This window comes from Lepeophtheirus salmonis, chromosome 3 (assembly GCF_016086655.4).
Source record: "Lepeophtheirus salmonis chromosome 3, UVic_Lsal_1.4, whole genome shotgun sequence".
Taxonomy (NCBI): Eukaryota; Metazoa; Arthropoda; class Copepoda; order Siphonostomatoida; family Caligidae; genus Lepeophtheirus; species Lepeophtheirus salmonis.
The window spans coordinates 46,832,686-46,854,267 of NC_052133.2; the positions used below are offsets into that span (position 1 = coordinate 46,832,686).

General features: G+C 28.9%; 1 protein-coding gene across 1 annotated transcript in view; it reads left to right on the plus strand.

Annotated features, from left to right (window-relative positions):
- The window catches only part of LOC121115384 (uncharacterized), a 286,411-nt gene that overhangs the window by 260,579 nt on the left and 4,250 nt on the right, over positions 1-21,582 (plus strand). The window contains exon 10 of the mRNA XM_071887445.1: positions 19,668-19,971. Within this exon, the coding sequence (XP_071743546.1) occupies positions 19,668-19,971 (304 nt within the window). The remainder of the gene's footprint in view (positions 1-19,667; positions 19,972-21,582) is intronic.

Genomic DNA, 21,582 nt, shown 5'->3' on the forward strand with positions numbered 1-21,582 from the left:
CAACAGGCTGATGAAGTCAACAAAATTGCTCAACAAGCTCAAGCACCCAAAGCAGCCCGGGATGCTGTGGTTTTTCTCTCATGAAAAGAATTTCTGTCAAGATCAGAAGGTCAACAAGCAGAACAACAGGTGGATAGCCACCTGCACCAGCCATGTGAGGAAGGTAATGAAGACCAAGTTCCCTGCAATGGTCATAGTGTTCGGGGTGGTCAGCAGTGAAGGTAATGTTATGCCTCCCCACATGTTTGAAACGGGTCTAAAGGTCAATACAGAGGTCTACCTGGATGTTATGGAGAAAGTGGTTCTACACTGGATCCAAGGGGTGGCCAGAGACAGGCCCTGGGTGTGTCAACAGGACTCAGCACCCTGCCATGTGTCCAAAATCTCCATGCAGTGGTTAACCGAGAACTGTTATGACGTCTTAACCAAGGATTTGTGGCCTCCTAACTCTCCCGACCTTAATCCTTTGGACTATTTTGTCTGGGGCTATGTCGAGATACATACCAACAGACATCCCCATAGCACCAAGGCCAGCCTGATGGACTCCATCAAGGATGTATTCGGCAACATGGACAATGAGATGGTCAGAAGAGCCTGCAGGCGGTTCAAAGGCCGTACTGAGGCCGTTATTGATGCCAACGGTGATTATATGGAATGAATGGCTACTCTATACCTATATGCTCGTCATAGTTTTGATTTTCCATAAAAAAGTTAAAAAATATATATTTTGTGTTGTTTTTGTAGAAAAATATTTTGGCGACAATTTGATCCCCGCTCCCTGTATGTTTTGACCGACTAAAGGTAATTTTTCTTTCTTTCTATTAGCAGCATAGAAATTAAATAAAAGAGAGAATTGAATTAAAACAATCGTGCATTGATTGTCTTAAGGAATTAAATAATTTTATTTATTAACCATTTTCTGATAATATTAACCAAATAGATCAGCTTCATAAAGTTCCTTACAAACACTCATTACTTAATTATCTTTAATTCAACTCACTTTTCATAACTATTCAACTTGATAAAAAAGTAGTCCATGTTTAGCGTACCTTTTGATTTAGGTTCAAGCATCTAAAATTATTTAAATCACACGTTTCTATTTGCAGTAAAACTGTACTGTACGAACTATAGCTCTGCACTGACTATTTGGTTTGGCAAATTTTAATAAAAAATTTTCAACCTCCAATACTTTAATGATGTTTTTATGTAACCCAAAGGCTTAAATATCTTTATAATATCTTATGTTAGTCATATTTTGTTCAATCTTCTATAGAACTTTTGCAAATTCATCATATATTTCCTATATCAAATTGTATTGGGATTTATATATTTCATTACTTTCGGAATTATTCACAAACTTTAGAATTAATTATTGAAGTTTGAAGATAAGTTTATTATGAGTTCATACCATTTATATTCAATCCCATCAATCAATATGAAAAAGTGAAATCAGAAAGGTTTATAAATGATAAAAAAATAGCCCTGAAGCTCAAAAGATTTAGCAAACATTTAACAAATGATTTTGGGCCTTTGTTTTTAGAAATATAAAGGTTTGAGTAATATAATCAGGACAGTGCTATATCTGATATAGCTAGATATAATTTAAAGTAATTTTATTTTGAAAAAATAATTTAAAAATGAACAATTTATTTTCACTGCAAAACTGTTGATACGATCTAATTCTAATAACACAATTATCTGCTATCAATAAAATATTTTTATTTGATACCAAAGTGTCCAAGGAGCTAGGAAGCAATATATCCTTTGACACTCAGTAGCAGCTACTGAGTTCTTGGTATCTATCAAGGCCTTATACAACTCCATATTCTTTCTCCGGACAATCCCTGAATTGTGACCTCACAATTACTTATTTCCATATTGTTGTTCACCAAAATCATGACGACCTCCGTTTTGCAACTATGAAAAACTAATAGGCTTGAAATCTTTTGTTGTTGAATCTATGGCGGTGTTTTGGCTACTAAAACATCAGTTATATGTATATTTCTCGATAAAAAGCATTGTGTAATTTCGTTATGCTATATGCAGAAAAAATCAAGAAAGCCAGTTTTAGTTTTTACACCCTGTACATCAAAACAATTCATATATATTCTTAATGATCCCTAATTTAACCACTATTACATATAATTTAAAACCACATGCAACTTAATGAAACTAATGAATATAAATTAAAACTAAATATAGAAATTTGTACTGTTTGAATAAAAAAAAATCAGGTAGATTGCATAAAAAAATGCTGTTTTTTTGTGTGGGATTGCATGTAAACTCTCACTTACCATATATTCATATATTTTTTAGTTACTATGGATCTCAAATAAGATCCATAATAAAACTTTATATTGTTCTTATTTGAAATAATGTACAATTATGGGTTTTGTAAATTAAAAACACAAAAGTTTGAACTTAATTTTTACAAGTTAATATTTTCATAAAGTTAAATGAAATGTTTACTGTACTTACAGTTAAATGAAATGTTTACAGTACTTGGGATTAGAATATTGCAAAAATTGAATGTTTCATGTGGAAAAATATTTCATAATTTTGTATTTTTTGACTATTTTAATAAAAATTAATTAAATATAAGTATTTTTACAAAGTTTAAATACCCACAGTTTTAATCTTAATATCTTATAATAACCAAGAGATTATGATATATCAATATTTTATGATAGTATCTATTATTAGCAGACAATTTAAAATACAAATGTGTTCATTAAATAATACATTTTAAGACAAGGAAATTGCAATTTGTACACAAAAAGTGAGGATTTGAAATTTGGAATATTTTGGCTAGCCTGATTTATATTCTAATGAAAACCTGCTTATCAGATTTAGTTGGCAAAACTGTAGAAGAAAAAAAAAAGTTAAAGATGTCCTCTGACTACAAATTTGTGTGGCTGGGCGCACGTTCAAGGTTATTATTGAGTTTAAAAAGCTGCCCAAATCAACTGTGTATGTTGTTGCCGAGGATTTTAAGGAGTAATATGGTCGGGAACATTTGCAAGACAACTTTTAATTGTTTTGGTGTAATCACTGATAATAAATTATTGGAATTCACGATTAAAATGTGTGTTTTCAAGTTCAACAGAAAAGAACCCTGTAAAATAGAATAATGTTTGATAGGAGAGCAGCCTACCTGACATAAAATTTTACTAGATCATCTGCAAGCAGCCGTGAAAAGAGAGAAATAAATACACAACCACCTACGTATCTAACAATGATATAGGTTGTAATTATTTATATGTCGATCCTCAATTCTACTCCGAGTCTAACAAGGACTTACAATTATAAATTATAAGTAATTGATCATTCTTAATATCTGCCTTTCATGAGCAAACTCACTAGTTATAACTTTATACTTAAATTTTGTCTCTTCAAAAATGAAAGAATAATGATATTGGCTTATGAATATAAAAACCATCTTCGATTTGTCAACTAAAGAAAGCTGATAGCCCTATCTAGGACCAATTTTATATATCTCTGCTTATAGTGATGCTCTTAGTTGAGGTTTAAAAAATGTAAGAAACTCCATAGATAGAAAGAAAATAATTTTACACAGTAAAAAATAAAAGGAAAAGCTTCAACCTATAATATAAAAACTTAAGAATCGGCAAATATAACATGCAGCAAAATTTCCAAGAGGTAAAATGAACAGAGACAAAATATATGCATATAAATAACCAGGGGCGAAAATGTTTGTGGCATTATTACCTTGAATTGTCTTGTGTTTTTTTTTAAACAAACCTTCTTCAAATTTCCAGTTGTTATACGTATTATGTATATATAAATCTAACATCAATATATGCATTGAAAAAAATGAAATATATGTATTTCATGTCTAGATATTATTTGTAATTTGTTTTTTTCTTCTTTAATGCTTTAATGTTTACCTATATGTGTTATTCAAAAAATAATGAAAGAAACTCTCAATATTGATTTTTTTTTTCCTTACATTTTACTTACCTACCTTGGCCCATCAACAAAAAATCAGGCAAGATAGATTTTTCTCAAAATTAAGTTAAGATTACGTTTGTATTTTTGCAATATTATTATTAAATTTGATCGACATTTATATTTTCCCAAAAGGTTAGTACACTTCCTTTGTATAAGACACTATTGGACGTCTCACGTAAAGTTCCCTATTCATTTTTCTGTTAGCTGTCAATTATCTTATCTCACATGAAACATAATTGCTATTTCATAACTAATTATTTTAGCTAAGTAAACGAAGTAATAAGTTATATTATACATATGCTCCGTTTCCAAAAGAACAGGAATACAATTTCTTGTTGATCCATCGTATATATACATATATTGCCCATTATATTATTTCTATGAATAAATTTTGGCTATCATATATAAATAGAAATGTATAAGTAAAATATTACTAAGCAATATTATTATAAAGTATCAAATGTAATGTATGATTTTAATATTATAAATACGAATATATACCATATGTATATATATTGTGTAATTCATTTAAAAAGTTGTCAATAATTCAAATTGCAATGCTACTCTGGTAGTACTTAAGAGATAAATAGCAGTTGGTATGATGTACTTACTTTGGTTCACTAGCAGATGATGTTGGTCCTTTTTTCTGTTTCTTTTTGGATAAAAGTTTGCATGATGTAATAAAGGTAACGAAGTTCAAATTCCTCAGATTAAAAAAAAGAAAGAATTAAAGAAAACAAAAAGCAAAATAAATAAACGCCTTTTTTAGCAGAACTGTTAATTAAACTTTACAAAAAAACCTCTATTAAAAGATTCTAAATCATAAATAATAAACAAATAAATTACTGAAATAAATAAAGAATAAGATTTGATTGAATGTTTCAGGAGTATACTTAAAATTATTTTGGATAAAATGTAGATTCAAAAGAAAAAAAACTATCTACTGCTAACTAACAGAGGTTTAACTATTTAATTAAACTTAAAATAGCCAATAGGGATTTTCACATAAAAGAATAAGAAATGTATTGTTATAATTACAAAGGGATTATAAATATAAAGGCCAATTTAAGTATCTTAACTCCAAAAAGGTTTCAAACCATACAAAAAATTATTGGGTATCTACACTTCCTCTATAAATTTGAATATAAAATCCATAACGAACTCAAATATACTTATGAAATATTGTTCCGTTTGTATATATGTATGAAATCAATAAATTAATTGGGGCTTTCTCCTTTTCTTGATTTATGTTAAGATTGATTTTATATTGACTTATCAATATTACTTATTCATTCATTTTTGAAAAGGGGTTTTATCTTTAATAAAAGCAAGTATTTATATATATGTACATAAAAAAATATGAAATGTAAAGTTTGTCTTTTTACATAATAAAAGGAAACATTAGTGCATAAGAGGAAATTGAGAGATACAAAGACTTCGTTTTCCGTTCTTTTGCCTGCATTTGCCATTAAAAGGAAATAAAAAAATCCATGATTTTTTAATAACAAAGTTATAGAGTATATTTAAACAAGTATGAGTATCGTACTTAATTACTGTAAAAGAGGGATATTATGACTTCTAGTCATTAATATATCAGAATTCAATTAGCTATAGATTCCATGTTATAGAATGCTTATACGTATTATATGTCCTTTACTCTTTTTTCTAATCCGAACGTAAAAACTTTATTAGAGTAATAGAAACGTCATATTATAATTATTTATAAATAGATTTTGCCTTCAAATTAATTAAGTATCAACATCCAAGAGTAAAAATTACGAAATCTCAATAGAAAAAACACAAGGAACGATAAAGTGGGATGAAGATCGGTCATGAGAAATGCATTCACCGTTTCCTGAAAGAGATGTCTACGATATTGTCTTGCAGCATCAACAGTGTTCAGCAACAAGTCGAAAAAAGCAAAAACAGAGAGGTTCTGCTTTTTCTGTATAAATCTAACGGGGTATTCCTTCCATTATAGTGTTTATAAAATAATTATTAATAAGAAGTGGATTGAGATCCTCTTTTCTTGGATGTGATCAGTTGTGTGGTAGCTTGACTATCGGATCTCTAGCAGAGTCCACTGGTTTTTATTTTACCCTCCCATATTTGTCGTTTTGCGTTGTCGGTGTCATTATTCATGTATTTATCATTATTACTTGGTTAAAATTTAGGATAAGTTCTACTATTTGGAAATTTGGAAAAATTATCTCAATTAACTCACATGATTCCATAAATCTGAGTCAAAAGAAATAAAAATTTATCGAAAAGAAATAAAAAAGAGATAATGACTTTTAAAATACAACTTACTTAATATTTTAAAATATATCTGTATCAACTGAAAATATTTTTTTGACAGCCAACAATGTTGTTACTGCTAATTTGTCTTGGTTCTTAGCGAAGATTTTTATTTTCCCAAGAATATTATTAAATTCATGAATTATAGTAATTTATAACCCGTGTACATTTATTTTATATTAACCATTATTATTTAGAGAATTTAAGTATATTTAGGAATAATTTAATTGTACAAAAATAAATTTCTAAAGATTGAATTATCGAAAAACTTGAAAAATGACAATAATTCTATTAAATAAAAACAATTTACTTTTATACAAGACCGAACTGCACGGCCTTAAAGGTATACTCCGGTTTAGACCGAACTGTTGGTTTAGCGTATCGTCCCAATCCTAATGTATAAACATATAAAAGATTACAAATGATTGATATTGAATCCTATTTTGCAAAAAAATAGATGTAATGATGCATTTACTTTTGCACTCTGGCAAAGGTTGTAACAAAACAAAAAAAAGTATTCCTACATGTACTTTGTTTAAATAAATAGATTTATATCTTAGAAATAAATCCCTAGGTCAAGACCTTTCTTTTTTCAATAACAACAATAATATAAGTAATATTTATAGTCCTTCACAGATTGTATATTTGTACATTAGGGTGAGGGTAATGTCAAATCAGATAGATAACGCTTCACCTTTTCTTATTACAGTGTATGGATCTAATGAACACACTTGTCCAATTTCATTGATATATATTTTTGAGTTTGAGTACCTGGCATTATTTGGTGTTATTATTAGGTGTCGACAAACAGACAAAAAAACTTTCCTTTGACAATATTTAGCGATCTAAATCGTTTGTATTTTTTAATTGGTCTGTTTTCTTGGAATTATTTATTTGCTTCGCTGTTCTCAATTTTATTTTTATACTGAGTAATGAACTTAGTTTCCCAATACATTCAATTATATTCAAAATTGGATAGAACATTTGTGTATTGTCATAAAAGACAGAGAGTAAGATTGAGGATTTGTTACAGAGTTATAAATGTAAGTCCTTGTTGGACATAGATTATAATTAAGGATTGACATATAATTAATTATTGCCAATGTCATTTTGTATTTCTTTCCCTTTCCTTTTCACAGCTAACTGTAGCTGATCTAATGAAAAGTCATGATAACTAAGCTGCTCTGTTCCAAAACATAATTAAAATTTCAGGTTTATCACTTTGATTTTCGTTTTATTTTATTACCCAAGATACACCCGATTTTGATCTCTTTATGTATTCCCGTCTTCTTTTCTATTTAAAAATGACATAGTGAGCTTTAGCTAGAGTATATCAAGTAGTCTGGCAATTATAAGTTATTCAAAACACCCTCAAATATGAGTTGTCGACAAACAAATACACTTTGATTTATTCATGTGGTATGAAATTTTGGAAAAATTGACAAAATACTAAAAAAATAATATGTTTTTGGCTCCTAAATTCAAACAATTTCTTACATTTTAATGTATAACGCTTCATCTTATTTTGTTACTATATGTAGACTTTATAAACACATCTATGCAATTTTATGGAAACAAATAAATATTTAACTTCAGGACAAAAATGTATTTTTTTTTGATAAATAAACGATGTAATAAGTGGTTTTGTAGTGATGCTCTGTTTCCAAATGAACAAGAATACAATTCATTGTGTATCCCTTCCCGTATATAAATGTATATATATTTGTCACATTATTACATCAATGAATACATTCTGGCTATCATATAGAAATACAAATGCATATACAATGCATTTAATAAAATAATACAAAGTAATATTATATACAGTATCGAATTAAATACTATGTAAGATTTTAATATTAACAGGAGTAATGATAGTCCGGGAATACTTAGGTGAGAAATATCAGTTGGTATGACTGACTTATTTCACGAACTATCAGATGATTTCTGGCTTTTTTTCTGTTTCTTTTAAGAGAAAAGTTTTCATGGGACAATATAGGTAAATACGTGTATTAGAAATGAGTAAAAACAGAAGAAATAAAGTTAAGTGACGTTATCAAAGACCAAAAGTTATGAAATTTTAGGAATTATATGTTGGATTTAACTAAACCGGTCCGATATTGAATTGAACTCCAGTCTTTAGAGCTACATAAGTATCAACACAACACTAATTAAGACTATAAATACTACCAAAAAAAAAAAGGGTAGACTCCTTCGGAAAAGTTTGGGTACATGAGCCTCATCCTAATGTACATATATAAATCCTATGATGATTACACTACACTTTTTCTCCCTCCATTCTATATTTTTTCCTGTATGTTGTACCAAAAGTACGTCACGTTTTCTTCTGATAGAAAATACCTACAAATAGAAAAAAGGGTATTTAAATGCTTATAAATCACTTAAGGTGGGACATATAAACATATTTCTTCCCATTGCCTCCTCCCCAAACAGTGCGTGCCTATGTAGAGCATACATGTATACAAATAGATATATTAGTGTCTTCTTCTTTTTTTTTGGAAGGGCAAAACCCTTTTTATTTAATGACTTTTATTAAATCTTTTTTTTTCTAACTAGACATAAATGTCCAAGGTATAATTTATAGATTTTGAAAAGCTACCAAAAAGCCTTATACATATATATAAATTGTATATATATGTGTTTTTTTTAAAATTAATCCTAGATTGTGATACAGGGTGTCCACTGCTCCATAGGGAGGAGAGTGGGTTATTTTACAGTCCGTTTAAAACAACAGGAAAAATTATCCTAGTCAGGAAAGTTGGACTAAGTGTTCAACTTATAATAGAAAAAATACTTAATAGTTCCTAGCGTCATTGGGGGCATACCCCAGGGCCCAAGAGTTGTCTAATTAGTAGGGTCTATCATATTTCTCTTTCGATTAAAGTTTCAGCCAGAGATATCCTAGAATAGGATTACGGCGCAAGGTAAACTATTTTGGCTGAAAGCCATTTTGCCTCAAGGATATTTTGCCTTAATATATAAATAATTAAGGTTTATAAATCTATATTGAAATCTCACAAAGTATTGAATTTGAGTCGGAGGCAAAATAAGTAATAAAATTAGTATTATAATAAGTAAAATACAAGACAAGGATTTGATTCGAAGAAGTTTTAGTAACTTCAAATAATAGATTGTTTATAATTAGAAATGATGGATTATTCAAATTGGAATATACTCCTGAATTTACAAACAAATGAGGCAAACACATAATTCCAACGTTATTTTCATAAAAAACAACAATTTCATACGTGGTATATTACGAGACATTAGATATTTTTATTTATAAATTCAAAAAAAAATTGTTTCAATCAAAAACAAACAATAACGAAGTACAAACTTCATAAATTTATTTATATCTATAAAGCAAGATATGTTTGAGTGAAAATGCCTTAAAGGTGCAATGGTTATAGGCGAAAAGGTCCTGAGACACAATAGTTTAAGGCAAAAGTGCCTAATACCTATTATTACTGCATTTCATTGAATTTTGAGTCCGTTAATATAACTAAATCAACTTCTTCTGAACTTATGAGCCACCTAGAAGTTAATGCTTAATTAATGCGGAATCATTTGAAAAAACTATTTGTACCTTGTATTTAGGTAAGTATTAATCACGTGCTTTTCCTTTCGCCACTGGAGTATATATTTGGTAAAACTTGGAGGGGTATATGTTAATTTGTGATCAGTTAACTGTCGACGAATATTCAGAGATCGGCCAAATTGTTGTGATATGGTCAAAAAACTTTATTATTTTCGCAAGAAAGACAGAGATTATTACGTCTATAATTCGGAGAGTCCATTATCAAAATATGCTTATCATATATAAAAATTATGAAGCACCTGCATTGTACATTGATGGCTTCTGATCTTAATTATACTTATAATTTATATATATTCTAGAATACAAGGGACCTGTAATATTACTTGTAAAATAACGATCAACTGAATCGACTGCATCAACTGGTCCAATACAAGAGGATCTCTCCCCCCCCCTAGAGTATCAGAGTCGGGGAAAAATTGGATTTTACTAGCAATTGTAAATTTTGTAGATATGGAATTTAAAAAAAGTAGGACCTTTTAAAAAATAAGATTTACATTTTCCCAAAATATATATTAATAATAATATATAAAAAATATATTAAACTATATATCGCCACAGTCTTTTAAATAAACCCAAAAACGTCAATAAAAAATACTATTTTCTTATGTAAAAAACGTAAGGGCGCAACTTATTTATAAAAAAGGCTTTTTATGTTTTAAAAAATAAAGTCATCTCATATCCCAGCCACAAAAAAATGAAATGTGATTAGATCCCTGTACATTTTATCAATTATAATGATAAAAAAGTAAAATGCAATTCAAAGTGTTGAAGGGATGTCAATAAACATGTTCCATTCATTGATGTAACTAACTTTCATCCAAAAAAATGTCACCTTTTTTGGGTCAAATAGTTATTTCCTTTTTTAAAAAGAAATAATAAATTGATTGATGGTATTTTTCTGTATTTTATTATTTTGTAATTTCTTGTTTATTTATTATTCTTTAATAACAACATGTTTATACATCGATAAAACATATACGATAACTATATGTATCAAACCGTTTTTAGAAAGTTGACATCATCACACATCCATGATTTATGTATTATAGAGTTTACATACTTATGTAAGGAACAAACATACATTACTTTTTAAACGAAACATAAGAAAAATAATAACATCAAATCAGCTCATTTTTTAAACATCTTTAAATTATCACTGTGGTCACATTTTCCATCGGATGTACTCAAAAATTGTCTTGAATTGTAAATATAAATGTTGAAAAGGAGCTCATTAGATATATCAATCATCCATCATCAATCATGGTATGGATCCCACCAGGATGGTATCCTTGGTATGTTGGTCATTTTCTACTAAATGGATAGAGTTAAAAAGTAACTAATAACAATATATATTAGATTTGTTTTTGATTTAACATAATCAATAGAAAAATTAATTCACAACATTAATATTCCGACTGCTGTGGAGCCATAGTTAGTCATAGCAGTGCTCAGTCAGGCACTTCAACAGGTCATCAGTCTCTTAAAGAGCCTATCGCATATTTTGCAGGTACCGGATTGGGATATCAGTCACATTTGATCTTAAAACCTTGTATATTGAAATGCTAAATTCAGCAATACTAGACCTTATTCCAAGACAAGAACACAAGTTACTTAACGCTCTGTTACTCCCTGAGATATATGTCTACCCAAGATACTGATTTATCTTTGTAATATTAGTTTTTTCCGATATACTAGTAACTTGATACTGACACATTTAAAAAGGTACTGTACAGGGTCTTACAGATAAGTCGAACAATGTTTGATTTCATCAAGATTCATAAGGGGAATTATATAGTTTAAGGTCTATCACTTTTTTTTATTTTATTGAATAACATTTTATTCAATTTGACCAACATTAAACACCACCACACGGTTATTCCTTCAGTGAAAACTCGTTCAAACGTTTCTGTCCTAATAAGGATCAATATTTTTGTCCTCACATACGATCCTGGCCTTCAAAGGCAGCATGTGGTGTATGCATTGCCATCTAACTCTCCCTAGGCGTAAAACTCCAATTTCTTGTTTTATTCATTTATAACTCAAATTTAATTGTTCTTCATTGAAAAGCAAGACTTTAATTGTTGTGTATAAAAAAAGTTATCAATATTAAGGAACAATCCCTGAAACAATAATCTAATGGACAATCTTTTCACATCCTACTACGAGTATTTTAATGAGGTCGTTTCGCCACACCTATAATAAAATAGAGATTGTATTAATTATATAACTTTATTTTCAATTTGTCTTTGTTACATGTTATACTATAAAAACCACGGAATAAATTGAATACTTTTAATTATTAAATTTTATAAGTGTCGTAATTCATAATCTAAAAGAGTAACTGGAGAAAAGAATACTAGTAAAGGAAATATTATTTCTAAATTAATAGATCATTATTAAACATGACATGCCTTATAAAGAATAAAATGAATTTTTTCGGAGATTAACTTCCTTAGGGATGAACTTGTCCTGAGGTGAATTTTCCTTGGGGGAGAAAAGAGGGAGTGAACTTTCCTGTAACCCTCAAAAAGTCGTCGGCCTCACAATGCCAAACTGCCCTCAAAAATAACATGTCGTCTGTATGAATTGAAGTTGAAATCTATAAAGGATCAATGACGCCATTGGATAAAAATTAATTGATTTTGTAGCTTTTTCCTTTTCAATAAATAAACTTTGATATTTGTTAAATTATCCCGTACATTCTGAGGATATTTTTTTTTTTTCAAATACTCTTCCAATACTAGTTTTTGTTTGTTTGTATATTTATCAAAGAAGCAGAAAGAGAAAAGGACACTTCTGTATTAGCATGTTTCTGATACTTAGTATTCTACTCATATACTTTGGTCTACTATATACACATACATTTATACCTACAGAGGTATACAATATACTATATACAATGAGGGTAATATTGGTATAAATATTACATATATCGAGAAATAAAGAATTATGATGCTTTCTACATAACCAGGTATCTAAGAACGTGTGTACACATATATTTATATAGCAACACGTGTCAGGAAAAGTACAAGACTCCGGTTTTTAATCATATGCTCCACCGACATTATTATGAATACTTTCCCATAAAAGAAAAATGATATAATTATACTAATAAAATAAAATTTATCTCGATTTTAAGATATATGAATGTTTGGATTCCGTAGAGTCATTTTCGAATGTACTGGGGATCCCTGCATAACTCCGTTACAAACACTTCGGTGTTTGTAATTATTTTGACTGCATATAGTACGGTATATTCGCCTCATACCCGCGTTTTTTATATTATGATAATAAATTATAAGAAACTTTATATTGAGATAAACAAAAATATTTGTACTTCTAATAAGTATACCGTAAATGCTGATTTTTCTTGTTTCCAAAAACCACGATAAACGGAGACCCTCTGTACTTTAGGACAGCGTAGATACTTTATAAAAGAAATAGCTACAATTGAGCGTGCGCGTCATATTAAAAAATGAAAAGAAAAGGGTCATTAGAGTCAATGTTAGATTGGTCCTAGGTCTAATTTCATAATAAATCTCCCTCCCTTTAGTCTTTTTTTTTTCGATCTTAAGGACCGATAGGTTGGTCTTTCAGTTCAACGGTCCTATCTATCATTTTATTGTCTTCACTCCTAGCTACAATATAACGATATAAAATCATGAAAATAATTAATGATAGCTAGCACCTATAATATTAATTTCTAGCCACACACTTCCTACTTTTAACTTTTTTTGTTTTTTTATTAGGTCTTGACTGTTAGGACTATTGTCTTTTTTGACCAATCCAACATAGATTAAGGTGCCCAAAGGTCCTTATGTTCATGGATTATCTTACTTATTCTCTCAAATGTGATAATTAGTGATAGATGCATGTATGTATTTAAAAACTCTAAGAAAACAGATGTAGATCTGTGTGCTACCAAGCGCTTATATGTATAAATATATACATATGCTCATTAAAATACTAAATTTTATTATTTTGTCATAGAAACTAGTCATGTTGGGTATCAAAATAGAGCTTTTAATATTTGTTTACTACAAATAGAAACTTATTATTCAAGAATATCAAACTTGACTAGTTTTAAGGTGAAAATAAGAAGGTTTTTCTGTTTAGTCTTATGGCCCAAATACAGTAATATAAGCGCTCAGTGTCCACTCAAGACGACCCCTAATTTCGATATTTCTTCCATTCATATATCTATCATCAATTGTTACATTTAAGAGAAGGGATAAGAAAATCTATTAACAAATTTAGAATCATAGGGTGTTTTATGTAGTTTTGTTAATAAAATTGTAAATTATGTTTGATAAAAACAGTACTGTAAAATGAATAAATTTTTGCAACTGTGTTTAAGTTCATTCATATTTTTTGTAACTCTCTACTGTATAAAATATTGAGAACAGTAATTTGGGAGCTAAAATTTCCGTTTTGGTAATTTGGCAGCATACTTTTTCGCTTATGTTAATTTATTCTCTTTAAAAATAATACACATTATATATTCGCTGCTTTTTATGCTTGTATTCTATAGGGTCGAACTTTACTTTTAGTCGTTAGAGTCGAAATACTCTTTTATTTTTTTTAGGGTGTAGTTTCTTCCAAAATTGTATATTTTTAATTTTTTCCTTACAAAAATTAAGGGTTTATTTACATTTTCTGCTCATCTACAGATACAATCTAAGTGCTTAACATTACACCACCAGTTATTTAAAAAAAATAGAAATTGAGACTTTCATATAAGTAGCATAAGGCGTGACCGGTAATTTTTATTGAGTTTTGTTATAGAAGTATGTATGACATACTGTTGTGAATGCACTTTAAGTAGACATTTTAAGAGCGCATTTATTGCTTTATTTGGTGGTTAAATTGTTCATATCCACAGATTGTCTATATTCATTTTTAGTTATTTTTGTTTATTTATTTTCTTACTTTTTTAATGGTTCTTTCGTCCAATAAAAAGGTAAATTGCACATATATATGCAATTTTATGCTTTGTGTGCTTTTTATTATTTGTTCGTAATTTTTAAAGGAGAATTTATGAGTATCAGGAATATTGTATTTTAAATATTTTTATATAATACAAAAATATACGTATATTTATATATATTTGAAGGAAAAAAACTTTGGGTTAAATTAGATTTTTGCTATTTTCATTGAGACACATGATGTTATGGAAAGCAAAATCAAATATTTATAAATATATGCATATGTCAGGTAGAAAACTTTATTGACTCTCTCAACCTTACCCTTTGAAAAAAAAGTTATAAAAAAGTACAAATTTTATGACCAACTATTCTCAACCTTGAACTATTTTTTTATTTACGCGTAGGGATTTGTGTAAAGTTGTGATTACCAAACTGTGATACGCGTACCCAATAACCCTATTTAAAGTATGGAAAACTGATTAAAAGGGTCTTCTGAAAAAATAAGTTGTCGATTCAATAAATATAACATCAAATCATAATTGTATTTTAAAAAAACCCTAATCCAAAAATTTATCCAGAAATATAATAATTCTTAAATATGGATATTTACTCAAGTGGTATATCATATTAGAAGTTTTAAAGCCACTGCTGTATAGCTTCACCAAAGCTTATTTGAGTTTAACCAATATGCGTTCGAATAAAGGCCAAGAGAAGTAAAACATCGACAGCGTCAAAAAGTGCGTAGGAATTGATGATGTCTTTGGAGATACTGATAGGATGTAGTGTTGTAAATTTCAAGCTTTTTAGTCATGTACAAGAAAAAAAAAAAAAAAAGGAATCAACATATTAAACCTCTTTATTTGAAAAATGTTTTCGCGGAGAGCACCTTATTTGTCATGAAGATGAAAAAAATAAACACAAATTCTACTCCGTATATATTAAGGACACAAGTAGGAATTACTTCGTTGTCGATCCTAAATTATATTCTGAGTCAACCAAAACTTACACATTTACCTCCTCAACAGCCCTCAGTCATACTCTCAAATATTTATGAGTGCACAAATTCCTTGTTAAATTTGATACTTAGATATTCTCTCCCTTAGAAGAAAATAATTATGACAATAGCTTTAAAAAAATAAAATTAACAACAGACCTTGAACACTAAAAAATGCTTAGGATTTAGAACCCTCACAACAGCTATGTTTTTTAGAGAAGACAAAATAAGCCAGACAACTATGTGACTAATTTGAGGATTGCATAGCTTGAATTTGTGTTTGATTATTGGTTTGGAATAAATAAATAGTATTATAAAATACAGCTCTCAAAATAATCTTAAGTTCCTACAAAATATATTGTTTATTCCTGATTTAATATATAATAAAGACAATTTAAAATATTTCAGAAAAATTGGATAAAAAATGAAATTTATCTTAAAGAAAGAACAAAAACACACTTTAAAAAAGAAGTATACATACTTTATGAAGTCCAATATTATTGGACTTCCAACGACTCAAAGAAAGTAATAAAGGGTTCATATAAAAAATTTCTGCACTTTTTTTCCATAAATCGAAAATTCCCCAATTAGACTATATTGAAAATAATTTTAAGTTTTTGATAAACTTATTTTATTTATTTATTTCAACGAGAGGTGATAGTCAAACTGTTAGTAAAAGTATTACATGTTAGTTAAAAATTATTATACAATTCCAAAGACTAGCCGGTCTATGATAAAAAAATATGCTAGAAAGATGGTGTTGTGATGAGAGAGTTTCGTTTCGAGAAAGAGGTAGCTTTTGTTTAATATCCTGGGCTGGGAGAGATAGGGTTATGTCCATGTTTTCTGACTCCTTCAAGAAACTATTTGATTAAGCCCCTTGAAAAAGTACAATTTAACTTTGTGCTGATGTTTCCGTCATTAATTGTTTCTTAACACCCAATGACGGAAAAAATGACACAAAGTTAACTGGTACTTTTTTCGGGGACTTAATTAAAAAGTCTCTAGAAGGATTCAGATCTCAAATACGTAGATTAAGATCAGGAGGACATCAAGTTTATAAAGTTTCACGATGAAGGAAGGGTTTCATGTTTTGAAACTTTTTTTAATGATTCCCAAGTTTCGATGGGCCTTCATTATAATGTAGTTTTTAATTTTAGATCACGAGAAATGTAAATGCCTTAGTATTTCAAATTAAAAACTCATGATAACCCTATTTGTTTTCTGAAAGGTAAAAATTACTTACTTTTAGATTATTTAGCGAAAAGTTGTCATAATAATTCAACTTAATTACAGGATCGAAAGGGTAAATCTAATATCCATATTTATTAAACAAAAGTTGTAGAGCAATAAATAAAGAATATTGATCCGATCTTATCTCAACTTTAAGATATAAAAACCTAAACTATATCCTTACATTTCAAAAGCATAAATAACAAAATATGATATTTGAATATAATAATTATTGTACAATTTGAAATTTTATATATTTACCTATGAATAAATATCTATCAATGTAGGAATCAAATAAATTATTGGGAAAGTATCTTTTTTAATGCTTTGTTCCATCTCTGTTTACCAAAAAATATTCATAAATCATATGGATTTTGCAATAATATTATGAATATAAAAATAAATAATAATATATTAACATACAATAATAGTAAATTGGAAGTTTGTTGTAATTTTTCATGATTTATCATAAATGATCGATTGAGGATTTTATTTTTTTCAAAAATGGAATTGACAAAAGGCCTTATGAAAAAAATAAAATAAAATTTTGTTTTCCCTTTTTGAACATGATGCGAACAAGAAGTACCAACTGTTTGTAGTGATCCCTGAAGTATAACATATACTCATACACATTTTTGATATAAAAAACAACAATGTAGTCGTACTAATGTTAAATTGTAGGGGGTTGCATGTAGTTTCAAATAAGTAGCTCTTTATATGTTTGTTCTTATTCTCTTATATTTAAAATAATTCATATAGATTAACAGTTTATGTTAAGATTTGAACAAAATATAAAGGCTGGTATTTAAAAATGAATTAACTATCGCAGGAGTTTTTTATTTAACAGACGGGGATCAATGGATTGTTTGGTTTTGTTAGTGAGTGTTCTAGAGATGAAAGTACTCATCGGTCCTCCCATCATATAATTTTTTTCCCCAAACTGAAATTTTATTCTTTAATTCTTGGTGACAGAACACGTTGTATGAATTGATATAAGTATTGAGTAGTTAAGTGTGAGTGTTCTAATGAAAAATTTAACGTAACACTTGGGATTTCTTAGGGAGTGAACTTCAATATCATTAAAGCAAAATTGATTAAAAAAAAGTCACTGCAGCGTTTAACTTTATATCTCGTCTTGTAAACGTTAAGATAATATATCCCTTATAATATTTAACTAAGGAAATGAATAAGCCTATATTTACAGACAAAGTCACGAAATTATTGTTAGTTTGGACTAGTAGAATAAGTAAGGCAAACAATCCAATTTATAATTGGGGTCATGTGGACCTAAGATTTTTAAAGAGTAAGGGGTTAAACATTGTTACACAATTTGTTTCAATTATATAATTTATAATTGAATACCAATTTTAAAAATGGGAAAAATGGCCTTTATTTCGTAAATAAATAGAATTAGTAAAAAAGAGTTCACGTTCCATTTATAGAGCTTTCTTTGATGAAATATATATAGGTTGTGTAAAATGTAATTGTGCATTTTTATTTTACGCCCTTTTTTTAACTAATTTTTTTCATTATGGGTAACATTGGATAATACGAAAAAGAGTTGTAAAGTTTTGAGTGTATACTACCGACTCATTTGAATATAATTGCACTCGGTAAGTTCAGTAGAAAGTTATCGTGCACGTCAAGTATGGAGGTATCAAAGAAAAATATATTTGCTGTATTTTATATTTTTACAACACGAAGAGAAAAAACTCTTAATTTATGGCCCAGATTGTTACTGGCGATAGAAAAAGGATCGCTTACCTCAATGTCAAGCGACAGAGATCGTGGCCGAAAGCTAACAAAGCGTCCCAGATCTAGGCCAAGTGAGGATTGACTGCCAGGAAGGTATTGCTGTGTGTTTAGTGGGAGTGGCAGGAAATTATCTACAATAAGTTGCTCCCCACTTGCACAACGCTCAATTCTTCCCTTTACTGTGAACAACTCAACGGTCTGATTCTAGTAATCTGCAGCATTAAAGGATAGGAAAGGAATCGTATTTCATCAGGTCATCAGGACCACTTCAGGCCGCACATATCTTTGAGGACGCTCAAGAAGGTCAGGGAGTTCAGATAGGAAGTTCTTAGGCATCCATCCTACATTCTGGATCTTGCACTTCTTGTTCGTGTCTATGGCCAACGCGTTTGGGGTACAAACTTGGCCTCAATAGAGGCCTACGAAAATTGGTCGTATAAGTTTTTGACAATAGCTACAAGAGCTTCTTCGAGTTGGGCATTGTGAAGTTGCTCGTTGGCCACAAGTTATCCAACAGAACGGAGCATATATGGCTTAAATCGGATGATTGTGACATTTCTTATATAATATCGAAATAAAGCAATAAATACGAAATTACTTTTACCCAACCTATTACATGCATATATACGCACATAATAAATGCGTCTTTAAATATATGGATGGAGATAGTCCCTGGTTTTTACAAAGAGTCGTTTCTTTTCTTTATTTTTATATAAAAGTGGAATTTAAATCCAATTTTAAAATATATATTGAGCCCATTAGAAGTACTTATTTTATTGTCATCATGGATAAGAATTACACTTGAAAATAAGTACAATTTGAAATAGTTTAATTCCTTAAAAATAATTTATTTTATATTCTTCTTTTTTAGGAAACTCCTCTTCAAATAGAAACAACAACGTGATTGAAAGCAGATGTCTTCAAAATGGCAGCTGGACAAAAGTTCATTTAACCTGTGTTCAAAATCCCGCATTTATGGATCCACGATATGGACCCTCCCATGCATCTAATAATAATCAAAAAGGGGGAGCAGAGTCTAGCCGCATTGGGCTCTATGGCTCAGATGGGCGAATTATTTTTGGATCGGGGAGTGGGGCCCTTACCATGATTTCTATTTTAGCTGCTGTTATCTTAGGCACAGGCACAGCTGCTGTTATTATCCTTATTCGAGGGTGGTGAGTTTTTAAATATTCATATGTTGTTAACCTAAATTAAACGAGTGTGTACTAGTAGTAACTTGTATTATACACAGATTGTACAAATTGAAATTTGTGCGTCTCGTAATATCTTACTAAAAAATACCATCAGTCATTTTATTTACTAACTATTAATAGATGTTATCATTTTATATTAGTCAATTACATTTACTCATTTAGAACTTCATTTTAGTATTCATTTTATTGTTCAGATGGAGTTGTAATGATTAAGCAAACAACAGCATACATAGTACATTACAATTACCCAATCTGATCTATAAAATGTATTTGAGGTTCATATACAGTATTAGTAATGAAAACCCCATTGTATTATGTAGCTCACCCCTTTTTTTAGAATTGATAATCATTACTTTAACCTTAAATTATGTTCTTCACGGTTTTGTTATTGGCAGGCCCTGGTAGTACAAGTTATGGATGACTCATTAATATAGCTCAACATCTTACTAGTGAAAAAATTATTAAGGGGATTACGGCCTTTTAGTTAAATCTCTGTTTGTAAACATTCAATTGATAACACGGTTAGTCTCTGCCTAGAAAATAAAATCCAAAAATAAAATGTATTTTACTATATGATAAGCCGTTGAACAATTTTAATAATTACATTATATTAATTTAATATAATTTTGCACTTGTAAATATCAATTAAAATTTAAAAATAACCTTGTACGATTATAGGATATTCAAAAAAATACACCATTATTTTAAAATAATCTTAATAACATGAGTTTTGGGTATCAACAAAATATAACTTTTTTTTTCTTATAGTAATATTATTCAATATTTCATGTTGATACAAATTTATATAAAATAACCATAACACTTTGTGAATTTTGGGAATAAAATTAATGGACATCAGTTTTGATGAGGTTGCGTGTATTAAATAAAATAATAGCTTATATATTAAATTTTCTCAGATTAAAAAAAAAATTTACAAGAAATTCCCAAGAAAAACAGATACAACTGTTAAGCAATAAGTTATTTAAATTGAATAAACCTCAATTAAAAATTGCTAAATATCCGAATACCTCCTACACAAGGCATTTCGATGATAAATATAGATTTGCAATTAATCAGATAAAATGTTTTAAGACCATACTAAAAAGTAATGGGCATAAAATTAGATTCAAAGAAAAAAGAAGCATTTTTGTCAATCTTTGGGTATAATGTCCTAGTTCACTAAATGAGAGTTGCTTGTTTATAATTTTCATTCCCATAATTTGATTATAGCTTGTACTTTTTACTAGAACAATATCCCACCTTATTTAGGACATGTATGTATATTAAAGTCTGTCATAGTGAGGGTAAAACTAAGTATGGAAAAATCTTTTTCCATGACTTTTGAGAAGGGAAAACATATTTAGGTATATGAAAATTTGTTATTAGTTGTATCATTTTGGCATTTCTTTAAAAAGTTTTGTTTTGTGGGGGAGATAGAGTGAGGTTGTCATCTGGGGTTTCTTTTATCACCACAAAAGTTTATTCTTTGCGAACTTTCTACCAACATGGTTCATATTTATATAGAAGTAAAAATGAAGTCATATTTCTGATTTATAAATAATAACTAATTAT